Source organism: Ammospiza caudacuta, chromosome 2, assembly GCF_027887145.1.
Source record: "Ammospiza caudacuta isolate bAmmCau1 chromosome 2, bAmmCau1.pri, whole genome shotgun sequence".
NCBI lineage: Eukaryota > Metazoa > Chordata > Aves > Passeriformes > Passerellidae > Ammospiza > Ammospiza caudacuta.
In genome coordinates this window covers 61579576-61604859 of record NC_080594.1, presented here as the reverse complement: position 1 = coordinate 61604859, position 25284 = coordinate 61579576, and the positions used below count along the sequence as shown (strand labels likewise).

Genomic DNA, 25284 nt, shown 5'->3' with positions numbered 1-25284 from the left:
AGAAGGTCATATTCCCTTTCATTTTATACTGACAATCATAATACCAGGCAAAATATTTATTATTAACTTACCCTCTGCTTAAACACTGCAACATGCAAGTTTTTGAAGCCCTAATAGCTTGGGCTGTCAGTTGTATCATACAAACTACAACAACCTTTCTGAATTACACTCAGAATTTTGTGTTGTTTGTAACATACTGGGAAATGATGGAAAAGAAGTTTAAGTCCAGTTCCTGGATTTATCTCAATCTTCAGTTCAGTTACAAAAATATACATTACTGCTGTTTCAAAGGATATTCAAGTCTGTTCAGAAGTGAATTGCACATGTTCCACCATAGACCCACACTGACTAATGACCCTGTCCCTGTTTCTCACTGTATTTTACTTATTTATGATGACTGTCAAAACATTATAATAATTAAAAACATTCCGGAGTAAATACAGAAAAGTGGTTTTCCATTTGATTTATTTTCATAATAAACCAATTAAAATACAAAAGAAGGACCCAAGGTTCAATGGGCTCCATCATTTAAAAATTTGTCTTTAAATACAAAGTCACTCAGTAATATGAATACATATAACATTAGACCTCTAAACATAACGATCTTATTGATCTTATTTGCATCTATCAAAAATTTGTATGGAAAAAATTTAGCTGAAAAAACTTCCCTGCAACATTGAATATACAGTATTTACAATCAAAAACCAAGAACTCTTAGCAGTATTAATCTCCAAAAACCTGCATAAATTGTATATATTTAATTTCCCTCCCCCCTTACAAAATAATCTGAAGTAGAAAGCAAGATTGTTAAGCTTCATAGTCGCAAAATGGCATGAAACATTTGCACCTGTAGTGATGCTGTTAGCTTCTGTAATTAAATATATCTGATGTTTTCATATAAAATATAGACATGGCATTGTCATTTCTGGAATATATGTTTTGAGTACTCTCAATAGGAGTGTATATTCAGTTTTGCACACACAAGAGCTTGTGCTGCAAAAAATACAAGAGGATACCTGGTTATCAAAGTCTAAAACTGATGTCATTCACTGATATGAAACAGATACTCGATCATAAAAATTCAAACACATGGAATGAAACTGTCTTACTAGAACTAACTGCTGCTTCCAAAGGTGATACACATACAGATTAAACAGAAAAGGTTACAATAACATTACTGCAATGTAAATCGGCAACAGACTGACAACAAAATAAGGGAAGTTTGGAACTTTGGCCAACAACCTCAGGAGAAAGTCTTCATAGCATAAAAAGCATGTTCCTTCATGCCTGTACTTTGAAAAATGAGTAATATATAATTTTATTTATATGATAACATTTAGCAATTAACAGAAAATCAAAATCCATCCTAAAGCATGAATTCTAAAAATTAACTGCAGAAATTTAGTAGCTTTGCAACATCATGCTTCAGAATCAAATAATATATACATAACTGAAAAGGTCCCATCACATTTATGAAAATAATCATCCACAGGGTCTCTTTTTTTAAATTATTTAATTATCAATACAAATTGGGTTCCAATGGCTCATTTTCTTGCTTCACTTGCACGTTAGATGGGAAATTATCTGAACTGGACACTACCATGACAAATGGTTGCTGCTGGAATCTCTGCTCCGACTGCTCAGTATCTTCTACTTTGTCACTCTCCTCCTTCTCCTCTTCTTGTAGGCCAACCTGCTTCGTGTCTGGCGCTTTAATGACCGACGTGATCACCGTGCCCGAGGGCTGGGACACCACCTGTGAGCTGCTGGGCGAGAACGTCACCACGGGGGTGCTGGAGCTGAAGGATGGAGATGAAGCCATGTTGACTGTGCCATTGCAAATTGTCTGCACGCTGCTGGTGAGCACCTGCTGCACTTGTGCTGGGCTCAGCACAATCGAGGAAGGAGGTGAGACTGGCTTCTGAGACTGTAGCATGATGTTTTCTTTAAGAACCGTCATGGGCTGGGAAGTAGGAATGGCTTGTAAAATGAATTTCTGTGCTGTTGTTACTGAGGCTGGATCTGTGCTGGCTATCACTGTAGTAAGAGGCACTGTCTGGAGTGTTACAGTATGCAGCTGCTGATTTCCAGGTGAAACAACCACTGGAACCTGGGTTGGAGTCTGCAAAGTCCTGCTAAGATTAGAGAAGATTATTGTGTCAGAACACTTCCAGGCTGGATTTTGAAAAAATAATTATAGATTTACCACAGAAAAAACATTTGGCATCATAAACATTTTATTTACCCAAAAGAGGTAGTAGAATCTCTCCTAATAAAACCAGAACTGGACCTGACTCCTGAATTCAGCAAGATGATTCCCAAAGTAAAGGTACCCCATATAAACTCTACTGCCATCACCAAGCTGAACAGCCTGCCTTTAAAACATTCAGTGGTTCATCAGGAAACCTAGAATCACATCCAAGACCTCTACCTCAAGCATTGACCAACATCAAAAGCACAACCCACTAGAGATCTGCCATCAGTTTCAAAAATTACGCCAAGTAAGTAATAAATCACAAGCCTAACTCAGGCCTTGATTGTCCTGACATCCACATATACATTTAACTGTATTCAAAAGCATCCACATGTTAGCAATGTCTGGGAACAGCCTTGCCACACTTCCAGGACACAGAGTTCTCTGTCTGCCAGGCTCACACACAACTTCTGGTAAAACAGCTGATCAGAATCTGCTTCCAAAACATCATTTTAAATTAGGAGTGATTGCAGGCTAACAGACTTGGGTACCAGGTGACTGTCAATAGATGTAGAGCTCTGGGAACAACATTAGAGGATTAAGAGCTGTATTGCTGGAGTACACAGCTACTGCAGTGCACAGTGGTTACTGAAATGTGGCAATACACTCCAGTCACACAAATTAAAACAAAACAAAACCCCCAGAAAACATAAATGGCTATCAGGGGAGGGAGAGAGGAAGGGAAGGGTAACTGCTCTGAGACCCTGACACAGCTTGTTCCATGCCACCATGCCATGCTGTCTCTGGCAATCTCTCTTTCCTTCTGTTTGTCATGCAGAGTTGTCTCCAATCTTCCTGTTTCTCTTCAATGTTTAGTCTTCAATGCCTGCCCTCCTCCCCCTTTTCAGTCTTAAGCTCTCCCTGGTGTTTTCTCAAAAATAAAAAAAAATAACTATCTCCACCTCATAGCTTATTTCCACCCCTGCTGCCATCACTTTAGATGGAAAGCAATTTACTGTCAATGTTCATACTTTCACGCCTGTGCACAGTATTGCCTGCTCTTCTTTCTGAAGACTGCACCTCAGATATGCTGTAAGGGTTGCCTGCCATACATCAACCATGGAATGTCCTCCGTTCTACACTCCTTCCACCCATTCAGAATTTATTTTTCACAGCTCTGTGTAAGTCTACATTTCAACATTTAGCCACTGACCAGTCCAATCTAATTCAACATATTCAAAACTTCCATTTAAGACCATACTCTGGCTACCATAGTTGCAACAAAAAGCTTACCAAAGCAGGACTTAGGTGGTGCTGAAGCTATGGGACAATGTGGAGGCAGATGCTGCTGCTGGTCATAGTCCAACTGCACAGGGAGTTCCATTCCCTCTTTCTTAGTGCAGCAGCAGAGACAAGTACAGGAATATATGTAGAAGGTTTCTCATGTCCCACTCAGCACAGTCCTCTAGGAAAGGCCTCTAGCTGAGCTCCAAAGACTGCTTCAGCAAGAGCAGGCCCAGTAACCCTGCTGGTATCAGGCTCAGAGCACGTGGGTGCTTTCCTGAGCATCTTCCAGCTGCCAGTCCTTCCTGCAGGCAATCTTTTCCCCAGATCACATAGGGCTTGGTAATACAAGAAACAAAATTTCCATCTGTAACTTTCTCTTCCTCCCAAGACAGTTGCAGTACCCAGCAATGCTGCTACAGCAAACCAAATCCAAATCCTTGCCAATACAGGCCTCATCACAGCAGCCATCATAACAATGGAACAAAATTTGATGTGACTGACACCAGAGTCAATCTTGAGCTCCTTTTTCACACAACAGAAGAAATCCCAAGGAAGAAGTTCATGGAAATGGGGCTGGTTGAAGGTGAAGCACCAGCTAGAATGATTGCTTCTTTCTTTCAAACTTCTGGAGAACTTGATGCTGGCGCATCAAATACCAACAACCAAGCCTAAGTGCAAGGCTCAGAATGACATTACCAAGGCTCATACCAAGTCTCCTAAGGGTTATCAGTGCTAACTATTTTTTCCCCCAGCAATTCCCCCGGGACCTTGACAGAAAAGTCATTAATGTCTATGTCAGATATAGCAACAGGATGAGGGCATCCACTAGGTTCTTTAAAAAACTAAAAAAGCAAACTATCTACAGTTAAATAAACTCGTAATAAAATCAAAATGTCAGACAGGTACAGCTCAACCCAGGAAAGTCTACAGAGACCAGAAATGCAAGTGGAACAGCTATGAAGGAGAGATAACTGACACTTGCCATTAGAAAAGCATCAAAAGAATCAGAATAGATACCAAGGCAGTTCTTTAATCCATGAAGAAACTTACCCGAGTTTGAAGGATTAAGAACAACACAATAGCTGCAATTTTGAAAGCAGGGGCTAAAGCTGCTAGTCTGTGCCAGTAGGCCCTCAAAGTATTATCTTGAAGCTACTTCCTTGTTCTGTAGTTGTTTTGTAAAAATAAAAGCTGCTAGCTGCTAAGTGGCTTTGAAGGATAAGCTCGATATGTGTGAACTGCATCTAATCAATGCAGGCATCTGTGAAGCACTAGGAGCAACAGCTCTGAGAGACAAAACCAGACCACTTGTCTCAGAACACTCTAATTAGTATCTGCATATTAATCTGCAGTCCCGTGCCTGAGGTTTACTCCAGATGCACTGTCTTCTCCATCAGCCAAGATACAAATACATGATACACATACACATCCACCTGTACATACACGTATATGCATACACAAACAGGGTGTGCTTGCTACCTGCATGCAGCAGGTAGCTGTACAAGCACATAATGAATATTTATTTATGTTAATGGCAGCCAAGCAAGACATTTGCCTTAGTTGTTAAACCTGATTACTAAATAAAATCTATCTTCCTAAACTATTTGCCTTGAATACAATTGAAAAAAGATACAGCTTGATTGTTTTGTCTGTTTTACAAAAAAAAAGTACACAATAATTAAGGTGATATATTAACATTGGGCTACACTGTTTTAGGTGCTTTTAAGGCTATATTTTGCTATGTTTCTGAATTTCACTGGCATTTTGCTAACAGCCTTTCTTCTCTAAGGTACAAATCTTTTGTGTGATTATTTTAAAAGTTGTTGCTGAGGTTTCAAAAAGAACAAGAACATTGAGCAACAGCAATGGAAAGGAAATTCTGCCATAAAACAATCTGATTACAACTGAGAAAAGAATGACAAAAATTCTGAAGTCATTTTAGCTTTGCAGAAAATGATCATCTATTTCTTGGGCCATATTTTACAGGTAATGGCTTAGAATTGTGCAATATCTTATTAGCTCATCAAGAGATAAATAGTGACAGGCAAGAAAAACAAGTTTATTTATGGTAATTTATGTGAAATTTATGAGATGGAGAAGATACCAAAAATATTGAAGCTGCAAGCCAAGGTAAACCAAGTATTTCACATCACGGTAAGAAAATGAAACTAAGCAATATTAAGACATACGTAGAGAGAGGTAAGAGAGGACAGAAACAGAGGACTCAACTCTCAATGTGTCCTTTTTACTGGAACACAAAGTCTAACAGTCTTCTTTCCAGAATTTTTCAAAAGAATTTTTCAAAACTGCACAGTCACCTGATTAAAACTCAGGAACTTTGCTGCTAACAGAGCTACAGAACCTCCACCTCTTTCAGCAGTGCCAAAGATATGGAAAGAGAGCTCCAAAGGATATCTTCTTATTGTGCAGAAACAAAATTAATCTAATTAGATGACACTATAGTCCTTTCTGTCAATAAGCAGTCACCTTCTTGCATATCTCAGAAATTAAATCAGAAGTGGGCTTAAGAAAAGGTCGTTTTCAGCTGCAGGAAAATCAAAATGTTTGGTTATAAGTAAAGTCTTTGCTGTGATAGAAGTTGTCCATATTGGAAATGTGTTCTGAGAAACACACCCTGTTGTAAGCTAAATCACTTTTTCTAGTAGAAGCCCATTGAGACCACAGTCTATTTCTGACCAGCACCTCCCTTAGGAAGGACATTTTTCTCACCAACCTGAAACCTGGATTGCAGTCAAGCCTTCACTTAAGAGATTAGAGATGAGGTCTTTGTAACAGTCCCCTGTTTCCCTTCCTTTGGGGAAGGCTATGGCAGCAGTGTGCCAGATCCAACAATACCTACTAATCAGTGTGCTGGAGAGCTTTTAGAACTGCAGGCTTGCCTTTGGAGCAATGACAGAAGACTTCTGCCTAACTACAAACAGAAGCAAAGCATGTGCACTGATGGTGGCCGACCAAAGGAAGGGCTTCAGAAGCTGTTTCTGATTATTTGCAAGTCTACAGCTGGCATCATCCTCTTTTGCCTATGCTCCCCATCAAGTCCCGGAGAGACTTAGGGAGCCCTTTACCAAGACCTACACCAGGGATGGTTTTTATTCAGGAGACCTATAGAAATGGCACAGGAGTGATGGGCTACAACACCAGCTGACATTGTGCAGATGGGACTCTTGCACTTATTCAAGAAAAAGGGACTAAAAGCAGATGGCCAATGCAAAGTCTCAGAAGAACAGTGCCAGACTGCTTCCCTTTGTCTGTGGGGTTATATGAGCTTGAGCAAAGCCAAAAGAGGTAAGGTGTGAAGGATGATTACAGAAAATAATGCTGACATTCACTGTGCAACTTATACAAGACAATGTCTATATAAGGTATGAGATGAAGACACTTCATTTGATATAGCAGCTGTAATCACATTTTCAGAGTTGATAAACTCCTGCTAGACAATTATTTTATTTTTTTTTTTCAGCATCAGCATTGCTGCAGTCAGATTGCCAAAGCATCACAGCCTGGTCACAGGAACACATTATGGAACAACAGCAGAAAGCATGTGTTTGCTTGGGTACACATGGCTTTCAAAGGCAATTGACTCTGCTTACTGGGACCAATACATAGTGCTGGTGAATTCTTGGCTTCATCGCCGCTCTTACTCAGAATGCTCACACCCTGAAAAAACATGATTCACGTTCAGCTATTTCTTCCTCCTCCTGAATCAGGATCCTGCCACTGCAATCCATGCTTGTGTCACCTTCAGAAGTAATTTTCTACCTTGAAGCTTGCAAAAAGATCAAGATGAAAACGGTGGCTGATTCATCATGTCGAGGTTCTCCCGTTCAGAAGTGAACAGAGAGCATATCCCATTGGTCCTCTGTGGCCTGTATTAGCCCCAGCTACAGAACTGAGTCAGGATTCTGGTCTTCTAACATGCTCTGTCCAAGCTACCACAATGACAACTTGCAAGTACAGAAAGGAAACAGCAAGCTGAATTTTGACAGAAATAGATTAAAACCTGAAGTGTGCTAAAAGATTGCACAGGGTTTGTCAGAAGTCAGCTAATTGCAAGTTTCTTGGCATATAGAGCTGCTAGCTAGAAGGTTCAGCCACGTCCTGTACAGCCAATAGCAGAGACAGACATATAAGTGAAAATTACTCCCTATATGATATTGAACTGTAAGTAATATAAGAATCTCTTCTCACTCCATCTCAAATGACTACTACTCTAGATTAAAGGTAAATGAAAATGCATCTCTCTTTATTTGTAGTCCTTATCATTTAAGGGACAAAGTTACTTGTCCAAACACGGGCACCTTTCAGGCCTGTAGGATGCCCTAGGCAAGGTAAGTCACTAGCCAAACAGGAGAGGTGCACTTTCTGCAGCAACAGAAAGGATGCCGTTTAATGCTCAGAATGAGCCAATGTACACAGAGCTGAATCCCAGGCCAGTGCCTCCTAATTCCAAGGCAAAACAAAATAACTCCAATAATCCACGTATTCTGATTAACCTGTGTCCATTATCCTGGTTTAAACAGAACTTTACAAGCACGAAATCCAAAGAAACTTTTCTTCCTCATAAAAGCTGGCTCATCTGTAAAAGTAAGCAATAAAATGCTCATCCAGAGAGGCATTTTTGGTTTTGTCTTCTCACTGGAAACATGTAGTGCCAAACTCAGTTGCATGACTCAAGTCTGCAGTTACTGTGCCTGCATACACTGAGCCAGAACAGTTAGACCTGCAGTATAGCAGTGTGTTTACAATTCCAAATATCCCATTGGGGATACTGCATGTTTTCCTCAGTCAGCAAAACCCAGTTTGCTTGACCTGACCCTACTCCTGCCCTGTTTCCCAAGCCTCAGTTAGCACATCACAGCCTTTCTGTTTAAGCACTGGGGCTGAAGAAGAGACTTTTATCCTTTGTAAGTAACACTTCTCCTTGTCTCCCTTTCATAGAGAAGCACCAAAACTTCTCCAAAAAGCACATCAAAAGCCAAGACCTTTCCACTTCAGAGTAAGATACCAGCTTTGTGCAGCTATAAATGAAGTCACTGCCTGCCTTGTGAAGAGCCAACCACAGATTTATCAACATGCCCATTCCTTTGAGAATTGCCAAGAGGCTTTGGGGAACTTGGGCCTTGGGCTGCGACATTCTCCCAGTGATGCTTTGGGAGTGCTCTGTACCAGGCAGTGCTGCCTAGTGCAGGTCAGGGATGATGACACAAGCACTTCACAACAATCTGTAAATATGATTTTTTTACCAAAAACCTTAGCAGAGAAGATGCACATGCAAACATTCTCTGAAGGCTATGTTAAAGTGTTAAGATATCAGTTGTTTTGACCTCAAAGATGCTCAATATTTTCTGTATTATTTTTTCTTCTCACAACAGAACAGAAGCAAATTGCTGCAGAGGGAAAAACATTTATTTCCATGAAGAAGAGGGGTGAACATTTACATGAGTAAAACTTTAGAAACTAAATTGCATAAGACAAATTATATGGGTTCAAGAGGTTCACGCTTCAAGACAGAGCCCAATCATAAACTGGTATGCATAAAGAAAATCTTTTGAGGATCATTACCAGATCCTGGTTGCTGTTTTGCCCAAATTATCTTGGCTATTTACATGCCCCAGCCACTGAACAGCAACTGGCAACCAAAGCTGCTATTTGTCCTCATGCTTCCCACACTATAAAGTGGCTCCAACCACAACCCCACAGAGTGTGTGCATACATCAGAAGGTTTGTCAGTTCTTAGTCTACAATGGCAGTCATACCTGCTGTACATTTTCAAGTCAAGCAGACCATTCATTTCAACCCTTACAGAAGCTCTGCTGCAATGATTCAGAATGTGTACATTCATCTGCCTAAGATTTACAGCTGTCTGAACAAACTGTTGTTTCAGCCTTATAAAACAAGACCTAAAACATATGCTCTGAAAAATGTTCAGTATGTCATTCTTCCTCAACTAACTATTTGAATCTTGCCTTTTGAAGCTGAGCACAAATATATCTGTCATAAACTACATTTTGAGAGCCTTAAATGGGCAGTGTCTATTGCACAGGACTCATCAGCACCTATTTTGCAGCTTGTCCCAACTTAGGTAAAAGCACACCAAAAACGTCTGGATTGTAGTTTTTATATTCACTCTAACTGCTCAGACCCTTTAGTATAAACATTTTTAATCAGCAGTACTTCTCTACCATTCTGAAAAGGTTTGATGCTTCTGTTTGAACTCCTTCACTTTGTCATCTTGGCAAAGTACAGTTAGAGATTTCGTGGAATAATGTTCTGGTTAAAAACAATGGACGTGAACCAAGATAATACAGAATTCTAAGGATTTAAGGCTTCTGTTTCATCTGAGCTTCACACATGTATCATCTTTACTATTTTCTCCCTTAGCTTATTACCCAAGGTCTGACTGGGAAATACTGTAATGCAGTAATTAGATGTCATAATGTCACTGAATAGCTTTCCAAACATTTGGCTGGACTTCTTGCTTGCATTAAGTCTTACAGATAATTCTGTTTGTTGGTACCATTCCTTATAACATCTATACTACTGATATTGTTTGTGATCCATAATCTAGTGTAGGTCTAGCCTAGAGCTATTTAACTCTGCAAGTTGCTGAACTTTCCCCCTATTCATGTTTAGCGTTGTTGTTCTGCTGACTCATATGGTTTAACTTCTGCTGTGGGACAGAACTGACAATGTCAATAGCCTCAGTTATGTCTGTACTGCTTTCCCTTTACTATGTTGCCCTTGTGCATTTTTACAAGTAAATCCTGCTACCAAGGGGTAAGTGCAAAAGAGTCATGATGCTTAAGTGTTGTGTAGTGTCAGCCAGCTGACTCACAGATGAAACATGGAAGAATGACTGGCTCCCAAATGTCTGCAGATGCACAACTCCCAAAGGATTAGTCGGTTAATTGTTTCCTACAATTGGAAGAACTTGTTCTTGTTACAGCAGCAAAATGCAAGAGCAGGTAATATGGAGCTTTTCCTTGTAACTGGGGACAATAGAAAAGATGCAAAAAATGACAAAAAATTCTTAGAAAGAAAAATTAAGAAGCAAGAAGGAAAATAATTTTGAAGGTATTGTGCAAACGCATGTACAATTCAAAAGCAAGGACACCAGCGTAAAAGCAGACATGAAAACACAACTTCTGCTGTGGAACAGAACTGACAATGTCAATTTTAAAGAGAAGTTGTACATTTTTTCCTTATTAAATGATATCCACCATGCCTAACACCATGGGAAAAGATGAGCTTCCCTCCACCATAGGCAGTACAGTTATGTGTGTACCTGTCATATTATGCTGTAGTAACTCTAAATTCCTAGGATGAGCCACAAAGACATCATTTCACTTCAACCAAACTGGAAAACTAGTATTTCTTGGAAGCAAAACAAAGAATCAAGTCTATCTAGCCATCATCCAGTGAACATATTATCATTCAAATATTTATTTTCTGTGCATTTTCTTACCTTATATTCTGAACTGAGGAATTTAGCGATTCATCTGGAACATTACTGGTTACAGCTGCTTGTCCTTCTGTGAGGGGCTGCAATGGCTGCATTACATGAACTGTCCGAAAAAGCTGAGCAGGTTGTACTGGCTGTGGAGATTGCATTGTCCTCAAAACTTCTGAACTCAAGCCAGGTGTCTGCTGCTGTACAACTTCAACTTGCTCCTTCAGCTTAGCAGGCTTTGAGTTTCCTGTTTTTACCCCTGAGGCTGATCCTCCCTTTGTTCCTGCGTTTGCAGATGCTCTAGTTCTGCTTGGTTGGTTTCTGTTGGCTACAGCAGGTGAGAGCAGAGTTGAATCTGATGATTCAGTGCTAGGGCTGGCATCTTCATCATCAATATAGATGAGATCTTTTGGCATGTCTTTAAATTGATATACCAGGCGCTGACCTTCTACTTTAGCAAGGATTCCCCTTTGGTAATAGTATCTGTTTAAAGTGCACGCACAAGTTACACAGGTTTTCTGACAAAAACAAAACAAAGCAACAAAACTCCCAGAAAATAAGCACAGCACCAGCAAGCCAAAAAACTTTTATGTGTCTAGTTTCTTCATTATAAAAAGTGGCCAATTTAATAGCATACTTTTTCCCTCAAACAACTTTTTTTTTACTGCTATTTCATGCCACCTTTTAACTGCAAACTTAGATAACACTGAGGAGAAAGAAAAGAACTCCATGACTTCGCAGATCTGCTATCAACTAGCACTTTGTAAAAAGTTGCATGCAACTTTCAATTTTCCTTTTGACTCCTACAGTTCTTTCAATAATCTGAATTCCTGTTTATTCACCAGTGAGCACAGGCAGACATTTTAGCTACAACAAAGTGAAGGGAACAGGACAGGAGAGCACTACTTCTGTTATATTTACAGAATTAGTAGGATAATTTGAAATTATTTGCCAGGGTGAGGCAAATGAAAAGAAATGCATAAAACTCAGTTGGACAATTATCAATCAGCTGATAAGACTGAAGCTCCATGGCTGTCTATTTATTTTGCACAGTTTTTTATGTATGAGAAAACTCCCAGCCTGACAGGCAGTGCCACATGATTCTATGTTTTAGAACTGTCTGTACACACAAGTTCAGAGAACTGAAACCAGAACTGAATTCTAAAACTGTATTTTCCATTGGAGATGGAATCGTGGGCAACAAGTAGAAATAACTTAATGAATACACATGAATGTTGGCAAGTTTTTTGAAAACAGATTGAAATTTTATGTGAAAGGTTTGCCCCACTGGAAATCTTCAGACACAGATAATTAAGAGACTGGCTGTGAAGATGCAGTTTTGCAGCAGTACTGAAAAACATCTATGCTGAAACTGAAGGTGACTGATTTGGAATTGATGTTAGCGAGGGTTAATTTTAGTTAGCTAATTTATTTTGTTGAAATAACATTTTCATTTCCCAAACTAATAGAATACTAGGTTTTCGTGTTATTCAAATTAAATGAGGCATTTAATGCATACAAACATTAAAGCAACAAAAACAATCTATTATTAAAAATGAACATACCTGAGAGCTCTACCCATTGTTTCATAATTCATGTCAGGTTTGTTTTTGTGTTTTCCCCACAACCTGGACACAGCTTTGGAATCCACCAGTTTGAAAATGCCCTTCTCTCTTTGAGTCCATTTGATATATTTAGGACATGTAGCTTTGTCCTGAAGCAGTGCTAGTAAGAACTCCCAGAGATAAATTGTATTTCCTAGAATAAAAGAATTTCAGAAACAAAAAACAAAACAAAACCCAAAAAACAACAACAACAAAAAAGACCAAACAAAACAAAGAAAAAAAAAAAGAAAGAAAAAAGTTATTTGGCCATATTTTATGTTATTAATGATGCAAATCTTAAAATTAAGAAGCTGATATCTTTACAAAACACATTATAATATGTCATCAAGACTAGGAAATAGTGATGGAAGGGCATGGGAAGGGAAGTTATTATAATCTTGTGGGTTATCATAATCTAGGTGTGCAAATACCCCAGCCACTCTGTAACCTACAGCCAATGTGGGACCACCAATATTAGACAGCATTAGCCACACATGTGCCCATTTCCCTCCTGGCTAATCCAGTTACAGAAGCAGTCACCATTGCTTTACTTTGAAAAGGAACATGTTCAGTTCTACCCCCTAAAAATGATGGAAATTAAGCTGTTGCTTAGATGCTTTGCTGAATCGAGGTGAGAGTTATAATCCTTTAAAAGGCTAAACAAAATCCTTGCCTTTAACAATGAGATTTATGTGGGGCAATCGGTGATACATGCTGAGCCAGGCAAACCTTCAATAACAAAGTACAGAAAAAAGTAATTTTTTTTTCATCCAGTGAGTGCTTGTGCTTGCTGGTAGACAACATTCAAATTTCATTTTACAAACAAGTGGGGACAAAAATTTTATATGAAAATCTATCACATCTGTTCAGTGTTTGCCCCATATAAAGAAAGAGTATTAAAATCACAGATGGTGAATACTTAAAACTAGCACAAAATTTGCATTTTTTTTTTCTGAAACCACATTTAAGGAGCCTAAACTCATACGACTAATGAGACCTTTTTTTTCCCGTTTTTTTTTTTAAGGCTTTTGGTGTTTGATGTTCTTTTGGGAATCTGAAGCTGCATATAAGCTTCTTAGTTGTTAGTCTGAGAAAGCAAGAAAAAACTTCTTGTATCACCTCCCACAAGTATCTGTGCAAAACCAGCAAGGATAGCATGTGCTGAAGTTTCACAAAAAATGATGCCCAGCAGATCAGAAGGTGACAGGATCTCTTTTCATAGCTTCAATTTAGCCAAGCAGATTTTTTCAACTTTATGACCATCAGTCTGAACCTTCTTCCAATAAGAGCTCTATTAAAAACTGAAATTCCTATAATACTAAACTATACTTAGCAAATATTCACCAAAGACATCAGTACTGCCTATAAAAAATGTTAGCAGCTCCTTCAGCTGGTGGAAGCTTGAAAAATGAGCATTCCTAGGGAAAAAACACTGCCTTTGCAACACATGTCTCCCAGCTTATATAAACCAGCCTCCCAGCCCTCAGATACCCCAAAGGCAAAACCAGACTGCTTAGGCAAGGCACAGTGTCAGGCAGGAGTGAGAGCATTCCCAGCCATTTACCATCTAATCCAGGCTGTTTTTGTTGTAGTCTAGACTAAAAATGCTCAACTGCATCAGGGCAACCTGAAAATTTGTCACTGCTTAGCCACTAAAAATCACTGTGAAGAAGACTGGCTGCAAAAAACAGGTTTGCTTTACTTACAGGCAGAATATTTAAACTCATCTGAGTCACAGCAGAAAAAGAAATATGTGGAAAATACAGTTTTCTCTATGCATCATATCATGTATTTGTACGGAAAGTTTGTAATTTTAGCATACAAGTTCCCCCTAGGTAACAGACAGGCAGCTCTTGTGATTTCCTAGCTGCTTCCCTGACACGGGTGGTCGTATTACTATGCTTTTTACTTCAATTTTGTGTTCCTAAAAATGCAAAACAAATGGGTTTCATAACAAACAGTGGTTTGAGGCAACATGTTCCATTTTATTCCCTTCAGAATTAGCAACTTTGTAACAATGGACAAATGTGAATTATGGAGTATCCTTGCTATCATCGACAGAACTATTGGACTCTTCCACCTTTACATTTTGTGGCTGGCTGCTTACATACTTTCTATAATTTCATCTGAGCACCACTTGGATGTTCCTCTGATATTCTGTTCATTTTTACATAAAAAATCAGGTTTTAATTAAAAAAAATACAACAATGTATATTTAAAATTGATGGCATTAACATGTAAAATATTTATTGATTGCCAACAGGTTTTTTTCTTCCTGTTATTGCAGAAAATGCCTCTTCAAAAGAAAAGAAACCCTGACACACTCGTTTGTCAGAGTAGAGATTTTTCTGACCTCAGGAGTGTGGCATTCTTTTGCCGCCAGTGTCCAGTGGCTAGGCTGCTGTCCTGGCAAGTACTGCAGGCATGCAAGCACCTCTGTCCCAGGCAGCAGGCCCTTGTGACACAGAGGAGGCTCCTCTGCAGCTCCCACCAGGGCAGCACAGCTCGCTGGGGCTGGGATCAGCCTTCCCTTCTAACGCCAGCACAGCTGCAGTGTTGGACCCCACAGCAAAGCAGCCCTTTTGTCAAAGCTGATGACAAAACTCACAGGCACTACTGAACACTTCAGGCTGAGAAGTTATTTATTGTATGTTATGTGGCATTTCTTTTTATTTCTACTTTTTAAACACAGAAGGAATGAAAGTATCAAACCCCCAAGTTTTCTGCCCAAGTGTTCAAGCTGTGCTATAAATTTTTTCAAAATTCAGGACTTGGTACTTCCTGCTGCCAACTGGCAGGCTTGGTTAGCCTCATGCAGAATTAGACACATACAGATGGAACACATTTGCAAAGATCATCTGTCAAAATAACCACAGCCTAAGAAGCATTAATATAATGCAAAGCACTCCCCAAGACTTCACTCAAAACACAGCAAACTCTGCAGGGATGTTGAAGAGTTTCCAAGAACCCTTGCAACTAAAGTGACAAATACATTATTCTCCCAAGGAACTGAGTATTTCACCAAGAAAATTCATGTGCTCATCTTTTCCTTGCCTTGAGATGTTAACCCCCCCTGAACACAAGACCTATGTTTGCATCACAAGTGAACTGGTGATTTTTTTTCTTTTTACAGATCACTCAGAAACTATGTTCTCCTAAACATTTTGGTGACAACCATTTGGACTTACCCTTTCCATCTTTGTTTTTCTTTTTCACAGATATGTTTGGAGTTGTAGTAGGGGACTCAGAACGAGATGGTTTTGGTTTCTTCCCTGAAATAAATCATCAGTAAGTCAACAGCAGCTTAAGAAAAAAAAATTACCTAAAAAGGGAAGAGATTTGTTTCTCCAATTCAAAAAAGATTAAATTTCTACCAAGTTGATAACTCAGTTCTATGCTGAATTTTTTTTTTTTCCTATGGCAGAATAGACCTCCTATACTCTTACCGTACTTCTAAAAAAAGACTACACTATGCACTTTCCTGAAGTCCATGCACACTGGAAATTTCTGTGGCTATTTAGGTACTCTTAAGAGCACTTGAAACAGACAAGAAGAGAAAAATAAGCTATTAACTACATGTAAGGGCTTAAACAGGAAAAGCTAGATAAAATACAAAGTGCTATTATGTTCACTCATTGCCAGAATGGAAGGTAGGTTCAAAACAAGCTTGTCTCCTTGTTTAATCTACTGCAAATACACTGCCAGCAGCAAACTACACTGTCATCTGAAACAAACATTTTTTCCATCCTCTTGTCTTTTACACCACTTTTACAGTGGCTGCAGGTAAAGGGAAGTCACTTGTTTATGAAAATCAGGAGAAACAGTAACAGGCTCTGAAAAAATACCAGGTTTTAAAGTCATAAGCATGGTGTCTCTCTGGTGAGGAAGACTAAAAGGAAGAAGTTACTTAAAACTGATTACAAAAATGAAGAGCACTCATTTGAAAATGTTGAGAAATCAACTACTGACACAAAAGGGAACAAAAAAGCTAAGTCATGCTGAAATATTTTTCAATATAAAACCTCGAACCTATTCTTTTATTAGTTCTCATTCCCTGCAATGGCAGCTTTTACAGGTGATGTAATTAATCAGAAACATTCAGAACTTTCTTTTGAAATAAGAATTTATCTTACCAGGTTTTGCAGGGACCCTTTACTACACTGACATTACTTATATTGTTACCTGTAATCTCTTGAGAGGTAGAACAGACTGAGCATACACAAGACTCAGAGAAACATATTTCTAGTTCAGATAGAACACTGCCATAGTTAAAAATCTAAAGAAATTTTTCTTTCCTGTATTTATTGAACTTCAAAAGAGTTAATGTTCTAAAGAGGCAAGACCAAAAGGTCTATGCAATCCCATACACTCTAACTTTCCAGTTTTGGTTTTGTTTTGAGAGGTGGTTTTAGTAAGGAAACAGCTCTGGTGCAGAGTGAGAGAGTATTTTCACTAGCTCTGAAAAAAACCCAACAGCTCAGTGCCAGCCTGCACTCTCCTTCATCTTTAACTGCCAGTATCTACAGAGAAATCATAAGAAACTTTGACTTAAGCACTCACTTTTTGACATAAGAAATCTTGCTAAGTCCATCTTTATACCTCCTTTTTTTTTTTTTTTTCAGCAGTGCATGGGGGAGGAGAGGCATGGGATAGTTAGTTGAGAGAGCTACAGTGAGTAAACAAAACCTCTAATTTTCTTGCTTTCATCCAGACAGGATTCATGACTGGATGGGACTGAGAATGGGACACAAATGATACCCACTGTTTTGGCCTGTAACGTTCTTGATTTGAAAGAAGGTAGGAGGGAGGAAAACCTACAACATTATTTTCTTAATATATCATGACATGAAAGGATAAAGAACTACTGGAGTACATTTTTAGCAGCTTTTCTCCACTCACCACTGAAGGTTGTAGAAATGTCTGTTTCACCTAAAATGTCCTAGATGAAGTCACAGGCAAGGATGAGCTTCTAATGCACAAGGATGAGCTTCTAAGTTACCTGAGGGTAACTTAGGCTAAGTGCTTTCCCCGTTAGAGCTGTGGGAAGACTCTGTTGTCTCATTTCTTTTCTCGAACAGGTGCAAATGTAGCCACCAAGAGTAGGGAGTGTTATTTTGATATCACTAATTTAGACATTATGTCTAAATGAGTTCAGTTCTTAAAAGAAAATGAAGTGGATGAGAGCTCAATTAGGTCAGGACTGAACTACACCTAGTCAGCTTCAGGAAACTTAAGTACTGATCCCATATAATTTATGCACTTCTGATTAGAGATAGCCAAGGCTACTACATATGAATACGACTGCAAGAGAAATTCTAGGCTCTCTTTCTTCAGCCTAGACTGCTTCAGGACTCTGTAGAAGTCATCCAAAATTAGAAACCAGTGAAGGACGTGAAATTTGTTTACAGAAATGTATTGCTGTTACTGCTGTATATCTGGGCTAGAGATACTTTATTTGGATAGTTTCAGACTACACTGTGAGCTATAATCTCCAGGCACTGACTGATACCATCAAAAAACAGTTAACAGAGACACATCAGATATGTTTCCTTTGTTTAAAAGAAGATATTTTTTTAAAGTCCATTAAGCATGCTTCCTCCTTTGCTTCAATAGAGCACAAATCTGTTGTTTTTCAGACTACAACACTACATTCCTTTTTAGGAGAGAATTTTACAAAGGAAGGATAAAAAGTGTGCAAGACCTAAGCCTTATGTGGGCCTACCATAATTTTGGACAGCTAATTGGATTTACAATTGGCGTTTTCACTTTCCTATTTCCACGGCTAAAAACCACTTGATGTTAGAAATTCATGCTACAAATTAAGGTGACATTAGGCAGTGAAATGTTCATCCTGATTAAATATCTTATACTGCACCAGAAAATGTAAAATCCGTTTTCTTGCACTATTTTCAATGAGTTGTGTTTAAAAAAATGCATGTACAAACAAAATAAATTATATATCTCTAAAATATGATGTATATAACTTATGTGACCACCTGCTGCCAGATATCCTCCACAGCAAAAACAGAACTGAAGGTACTAATATAGCAAATTTCCAAGCTTCTTTGTCTGACATTCCTTTGTTTTCCTGTCTTTCTGATCCATAGCTGAGCAGCTCAGTGCTCAGACATTCACGAGTACAAACATCATCTGCTCAACTCCAAACCCATGCTGGACATGGGTTTGGAGTTGAGCAGATGGGTGGATACAGCTCTCCTGCTGCAGCAATAAGGCCAAAAGGAAAGGAAGTGAAACCACCACATTGCTTCTGATGAACATTCATTTGGAGGAGCTCTACTTGGCAGTGCCATTCTGGCCCAGTTAGCTGGCAATGCTCTGCACTGTGAATCCCTCTAATTTTAGCCAAAGGCTGATATATATATATGCTAGAAGTCTATAAAAGAATCTATAGAATCTATAATAACCCTATAAAATCATGAGTGATATGGACAGGGCAAAACATTCACCATCCTTTGCCATGCCTCAGAACTGGCTAAAAGAAGGGAAACAGACTGTACTTTAAAAAAAAAAATAACCTACAAACAAAACCCCAAAAGAATCCCACCCACACACTGCACATTATCCTAAAGTGCACTACAAACTTGATAACATTTTGCAGCAATTTTTGTACAACAAATTCCCAGACATTTTGAAGTAACACTTTTCCATCACTCAGACCATACCGTCTACAAAGCCTTGAGTTCACTGAAAACTAGTACTTAATGAAACACTAAGCTGATGCCTCTTTTCCAGCTTTTTTTTTTTCCTAAAACAAATACACATTTTCTGTGAAGAAACTGGTTTTCTAACCTACAGCTAGGGAGGAGGAAGGAGTGGGAGTAAGCAGAAGCACAACACGAAGGAGTATGAAAGCATCAAGCCAAAGAGGTTAAATATCTGGCAGACAGCAGCTCCTTGTTTTGACCCACACAGCAGTCAACATTAAAAAAGAAGAAGGGAAGAGAAGAACAAACAAAACTCCCCAGTTTAAAATCCTCTTGCAGTTGGTTATCTCACAGTGGTGTGCACAGCCACAGCAGCTTCCCCAGCAGCGCTTTCGGGCAGCTGCTGGCAAAGCTCTCCTCCACAGCAGTTTCAGTTCAGCTTTCTCAGGGGAATCAGAGACTTCCTGAACCACACCCATCCCTGTGAGACCTTGTGACACACACGGGGCTCAGGAGGCTTCCCCAAGATATTCACAGGCCAATATGGTCTCTCTCACACATAACAATTCCCAACATTTGGAATTAGCAGCAAAAGTAGCAGCAAAAATGCTCCTATTCCACAGGAGTATGGCTGGGTAGTAGAAGCCTTATTCTGGAAGGCTATTACACAGGGGAACCCGTTAAAGTCCTCATGCTCTAAGGTGAGCCCTAGGATTAGTTCCAGAAACATAACCTCCTTTGTTTATTTTTCCTTTTATATTAATTTGTGGCAAGAGCTTTCACCATCTATATGTACAGCATGACTCTCTTCCCACAGACACCAGCTGCAGAGCCTCTAATGGGGTCCATGCTGAAGCAGCATGGGAAAACAGGAGCAGAATGTCTGGCTAACACCACTTCATGACTCTGGCACAGCACTGACTGCAGTGGAACATCACTATGTAAAGGGAATCTACTACAAATGGGACTAACACTTACTAGAGCATGCAGCTATTTTATTAATAAGAAAAAAAAATCAGTAATATTTAAGAAAAGCTAAAAATCCATCCCATTCTCATCCCATATTCTCAACTGATCAAGTATCTTCAGCTGAAGCTAAATAAGAGCTAATGAAAGTACTTCTGGATTCTCAGCAGCAAAATCTCTGTGGCTTGTATGGCAATTCTGCTCTGAAGAAGAAACTATAAATTGGAACAAGCAGAGATTCCTGTAGGATAAGGAATCTTGTTGCTACTTCTACAACATCATTAATCTAAGAACCTGTACATGTGCTCACACTGTGCAGGAAGAAAATGCTTTCCCCCTGCATTTCTGGCTGAGATCACTCAGTTATTTTGACCTGACACCCTGAATGGTTCCAGACACCCACAAGGAAGAGGCCATGCCACCCCCTACTCTCCTGCTCCACACTGCTGTTCTCAGGTAGCACCTTACCTTTTTTCTTCTTTGGTTGTTCAAATTCTGGAGTCTCTGGTGATTCAGCATAAGGGTCTGGGGCTTGGTGAACTTCCACCACCTCAGGGATCCCATCGAGCGTGACTGACACGTGTGTGATAGGAGGCACCATTTCTTCCTCTTCAGTCGCACCAAACATAGCTGCTTAAGGGAAAGGGACAAAAGGAGTATTTTCACACAGCCATGAGGACTTTAAAAAGCTGGCTTTAGAGCAAAAACTCAAAAATAGAATGAAATCAAACTATGACACTTGATTCTTTCAAGTGTATAATTCAATATATGTGCTGACATTTTACACAGAAGCACTACTAAAATAGAACAAGTTGATGACAGAACAGACCCCCCAAAAAGACACATTTATCTGCTAATCACACATTCATATTTAAGGCAATCTCTAACTCTAAGTGTATATTCTTTTATCCTGACGACATAAACATCAACCAAACAAAACATTGCAATCTAAACCATCCAACTTCATTCTCACCTTCCCTCTGTAATTTTTGACTCTTTCCTTTCCTGTTCAACATTGGTAGGACAATGAAATCCTTCATTGCCTACAATACTGGACTTCTGATACCTAAACTATGTACATACAGGCTCTCTAGAAATCACAAAAAAAAATCTTACTAATTCCATGCAACCATGCTGCAGTGAATCCCCCCTTCCTTTAACAAATAAACCTGGCAAATAAAGATTGGATTTTCATAAAAAACTTACCCATTCTTTTTTCATCCAACATAGGATCAGGGGAGTCCATATTAAGAAGTGCTTCAGCAGCCTCAATTGTTTCCATTGTTTCATCTCCATCATGACAAGATGCTTCAACTGAAAGCAAGGGAGAAAAAAAATTAAGAAGCTACAAACTAGATTTAAAGCTTAACATTATATTTATTAGTATTTAATTCTCAGGAAAAAAAAAGAAGAAAAAGAGATAGAGATGCACCTTCTACTAGGTGTGTAGCAACAGATTAGCTGGGGAGAAAATGCACACTGCAATAATTTAATTTATTTAGTACAGTACATTTTTCAGATTGCATGTATAAAAAACCTCAAACAAACCCTTTGTTTCTGCCTCATCTTTCTAACCCCTCTCTTTGCTGATCAAGCACATGCAGTAAAACACAACACCCATGAAACTAAGAAATATCACTACCACAAGCATTATTCCAGAGATCATTCCTTAAAAATACAATATTGCTAACTTCTTATGGTGCTCCAATGTCTCATCTACAGAAAAACATGTGGATATGACATTTGAAAACATGATTTAATGGTGAACATGAGGGTGGTTCTGGGTTGATAGTAGGACTTGATCTGAGAGGTCTTTTCCAACCCTAACAATTCTGTGGTTCTATGAACAGAGGTGAATTCCATAAATAAAAGATGCAAAGATGCCCATCAAAATTCTCCAGCCATTTAGCCGGGAGGAGAGAAAAAATATTGCACAAGTTCTATTAGAGACCATGTGATGTAAAGGTGTAGCTGAATCCTAAACCATTCAAATTCATGGGAATTACATGCACAGGCTCCAAGAACACACTGGAAAGCAAACATGAAACATGAAGGGCAATATAAAAGGTTGGCAAGCTTTTCAAAATGTTTGACTTCTAGACAATTCCTCATGAATCTCATGAGGACAGCCATTAGCCAAACCCAAATGTCCTGAGCATTAATCATAATGCTTAAGGTACATGTTAAGGTCATCTGGGGGTACACAGCAAAAAAATCCAATAAAATATCATTTTGCAAAAAAAAACCAGCTGGTTTAACTGGAAGAGTACTTTACCAGATGATTTTTTTCAAAATAACTGTAGCATGAAAAATAACATAGATGGCAGTTCCTGGTACCATAGACATTTAAAGCTGTTTAACACATCCTTTTAGAAATTACTGTTTGTCAAATGGAAATTGTTGGGCCAGGCTTCCTTATCCTTTGATGTGAATTTGATGCAACTTTGGGGAATTTACTTGCATCTGACAGATGACAGAAAGGGCTGCATTAGTATTCCCCTTTCTAGGACACCAAGAAACCTCAGTTACTTTCACAGGCTTTACACCCCTCTCCCTGTTAAGCTTTGAGGAATTTTGGGTGGGGCAGTCACATTATAAAACAAAACAAAACCAAAAGAACACACTGACTGACAAAGCAAGCAAATATACATGTTAAAACACAATGTAATGACCTTGGAATATTTTTGCACACAAAAGCAAGAAGTTTATGCCAGAATTTCTATATTTTAACCTTAAAAATATCACAGTAACAACAAGCAACCAGTTCAATTAGCACTAAGCAATTGCACAATTTAAAAAAAACAACCAGCCAAAACCCCCTGGTTTCATCACAAATGTTTACAGCTTCAGCAATTGTATCAGCAAAGACGAATGCTGGCATCCACACGTCAGCCCTACCTTTTCCACCAACTGTGACTTACAGAAGCCTCCTTCCTTTCTGCATTTTCCCTTGAGGCCCTAGTATAAGAGGCTTAGACTAATGCAGAATAAAATAGACAGGTGTTGGGAACCCCTGATCCACACAGCAACTCACCCTGTTTTCTACAGGACCACCTCCACCCTATATCTGACAAAGACATTCAGACAGTCAGGGATCTGCACCTTCTGGCTGACACCTCCAAACAGTCTTAAGAAATGAGAAACATAGAGCTGGTGAGGACAGCATGAAGAGAAAGTAAGTATGGACTATGGTCCTGACCTTGGAAGCAAGAGAGGGCAGCAATTCCCTGACAACTTTGTCAGGCAGCTGACAGGCTCAGGAGCTCAGACCCAAGGCATCTGAGCCCCAAGAGCCATACAGCATCTCTAGGGAATGCCTGTCCATCAGGAGGAGACAGAACATGCACATCCCATTCAGGCTGTGGCTATGTACACTCTTGGACTGGTGCTGGTGACTTGATGCTTCTGGTTCTGTTTTATCTGGATGAGAACTTCCCATATCATCTACCAGCATTACCAAGACCTCAAGAAGATGTCACATCATACAAATATAAATAAATGCACACAGCACTGCCAAAGCAGCTCTTTGAGTTCTGACACTGTCTGAACGGACAGGAAGGTTTGGCTGAGCTGCAGCATGGCAGGCTAAGTCATGGAGCATGGCTGCCTTACCACATACAGTTTTAAAGCTAGCAGTGGCACCGCCATTTTCTCAGTTCTGCAGGCAGGGAGGAGAGAGCTGCTGCTGTCTGCTCCCTCCCCAGAGAGAGCTGCAGGAGGACCAAACCCACCTGCTGGCTTTCAGGGACTAAGGTGATGGAGCAGAGCCAATTCTTCACTCTGAATAATAGCAGGTGAGGAAGAGTCTAACAGCTTTACATCACTGTTACACCATGTGGCCACAAGTTTACCATCCCTATCCAAGACTAATGAAAGGAATTTATAATAGCCATATAAATAATGTAAACATAGAAATTGATATAATTTGTTGCTCACAAAAAATTTAAGCATGTTAAGGAAACTTCTCAGTCTGACCATCCACGAGACTCCCTGGCAGCCACATCCCCAGGCCAGGGCTGTCACTGCTGGGTCAAAGCCCCTTCACAGCAGGTGGCTCCCGTGACTGACGTGTCCCCCCTGGCTCCCCACACACCCACCCACAGTCAGACCAGCTTTCCTTGCCCATTCAGCCCCGGGTTTCCCACAGCAGAGTCCCAGATGTCTCATTCCATAAAGCCATTTATTCACAGCACAGTAACACAGGAACAGCCCGAGCCGGTGCCCCAAGGAGGACCCCAACCAAGGAACCCCTGAGATTTTACAGCCTCACATCCATCTCTGGGCAAGTCTCCTCTTCCCCTCTGTGTCCACCCACCCCACTGCTGCTGCTGTCACCTTCTTCTCCAGCGATTCCCAGCTTCTACAGTCTCTCTCACTGTTCATTGCCTGCCTGGCCCTGGTGCCCTTTGTTAGTTATCCCAAAGGTTGGCAGCCCACAGCCTCTTGTGTCTGGCTCCCACCCAGAGCTCAATCTGCATCCCACTCTGCAGCTTGCCAGTAGAGCTACCTGGACCAGTCGTATTCCTCTGCAAGCAGCAGCTCTATCTTTCCATCCACAAACACAGGATGGCAATATTAAGTTTCTTAACCACTCCACTGCTCTTGCCAACACCCTTCAAGCCTCTTCCGAGAAGATGACTTCACAAAGTGGTTTAAGACCAGTTAATATTTCCTTGTTGTTGAAAGAACCAAGGGTTGTGGTTTTTCCTCCCATCTCTGCCTCTGGTCCACGATCCAAACTTCTGTCACTTGACACATGCCAGGCTTCACACTTTTTTGATCACATAGTGAGACAACTGAGATTTATAAAGTGTCTGAAAAGGTTTTGGGGGTATTGCTGGGTTTGCAAATTGAATTACAAGAACTCAAGAGCTAATACAAACAAGGTGTGGGGCACCTCACAGAAAAAGTGGAGCACCACCTCTTTGTCCTTTTAACAGCAAAGTGCTCATTTGCATCTTTCAATGTGACACAGAGCTCAGAGATAACCAGCTCAGCTACTAAAGGCAAACTGGTGTCTCTTATTTTAGCTGCTTTTCCATAATGCTGCAGAATGGTATTCCAATCACTGGCTGTTACGATACAGGGCCAGTTTTA

The 25284-nt window shown here is 39.8% G+C and overlaps 1 protein-coding gene across 11 annotated transcripts in view; it reads right to left on the bottom strand.

The window, feature by feature from the left end:
* Positions 1-455: 455 nt before the first annotated feature.
* ELF1 (E74 like ETS transcription factor 1) overlaps positions 456-25284 on the bottom strand; it is an 87749-nt gene continuing 62920 nt past the window's right edge. For 8 of the 11 annotated variants that reach the window (XM_058825181.1, XM_058825183.1, XM_058825186.1 and 5 more), the window contains 6 exons: positions 21394-21501; positions 20656-20820; positions 15745-15828; positions 12518-12710; positions 10968-11435; positions 456-2135 (listed from right to left, as the gene is read on the bottom strand). In XM_058825181.1, the coding sequence (XP_058681164.1) occupies positions 1520-2135; positions 10968-11435; positions 12518-12710; positions 15745-15828; positions 20656-20820; positions 21394-21501 (1634 nt within the window). In that variant the 3' untranslated portion in view covers positions 456-1519. The remainder of the gene's footprint in view (positions 2136-10967; positions 11436-12517; positions 12711-15744; positions 15829-20655; positions 20821-21393; positions 21502-25284) is intronic. The other 3 variants (XM_058825187.1, XM_058825188.1, XM_058825189.1) reach the window with 3 other exon arrangements.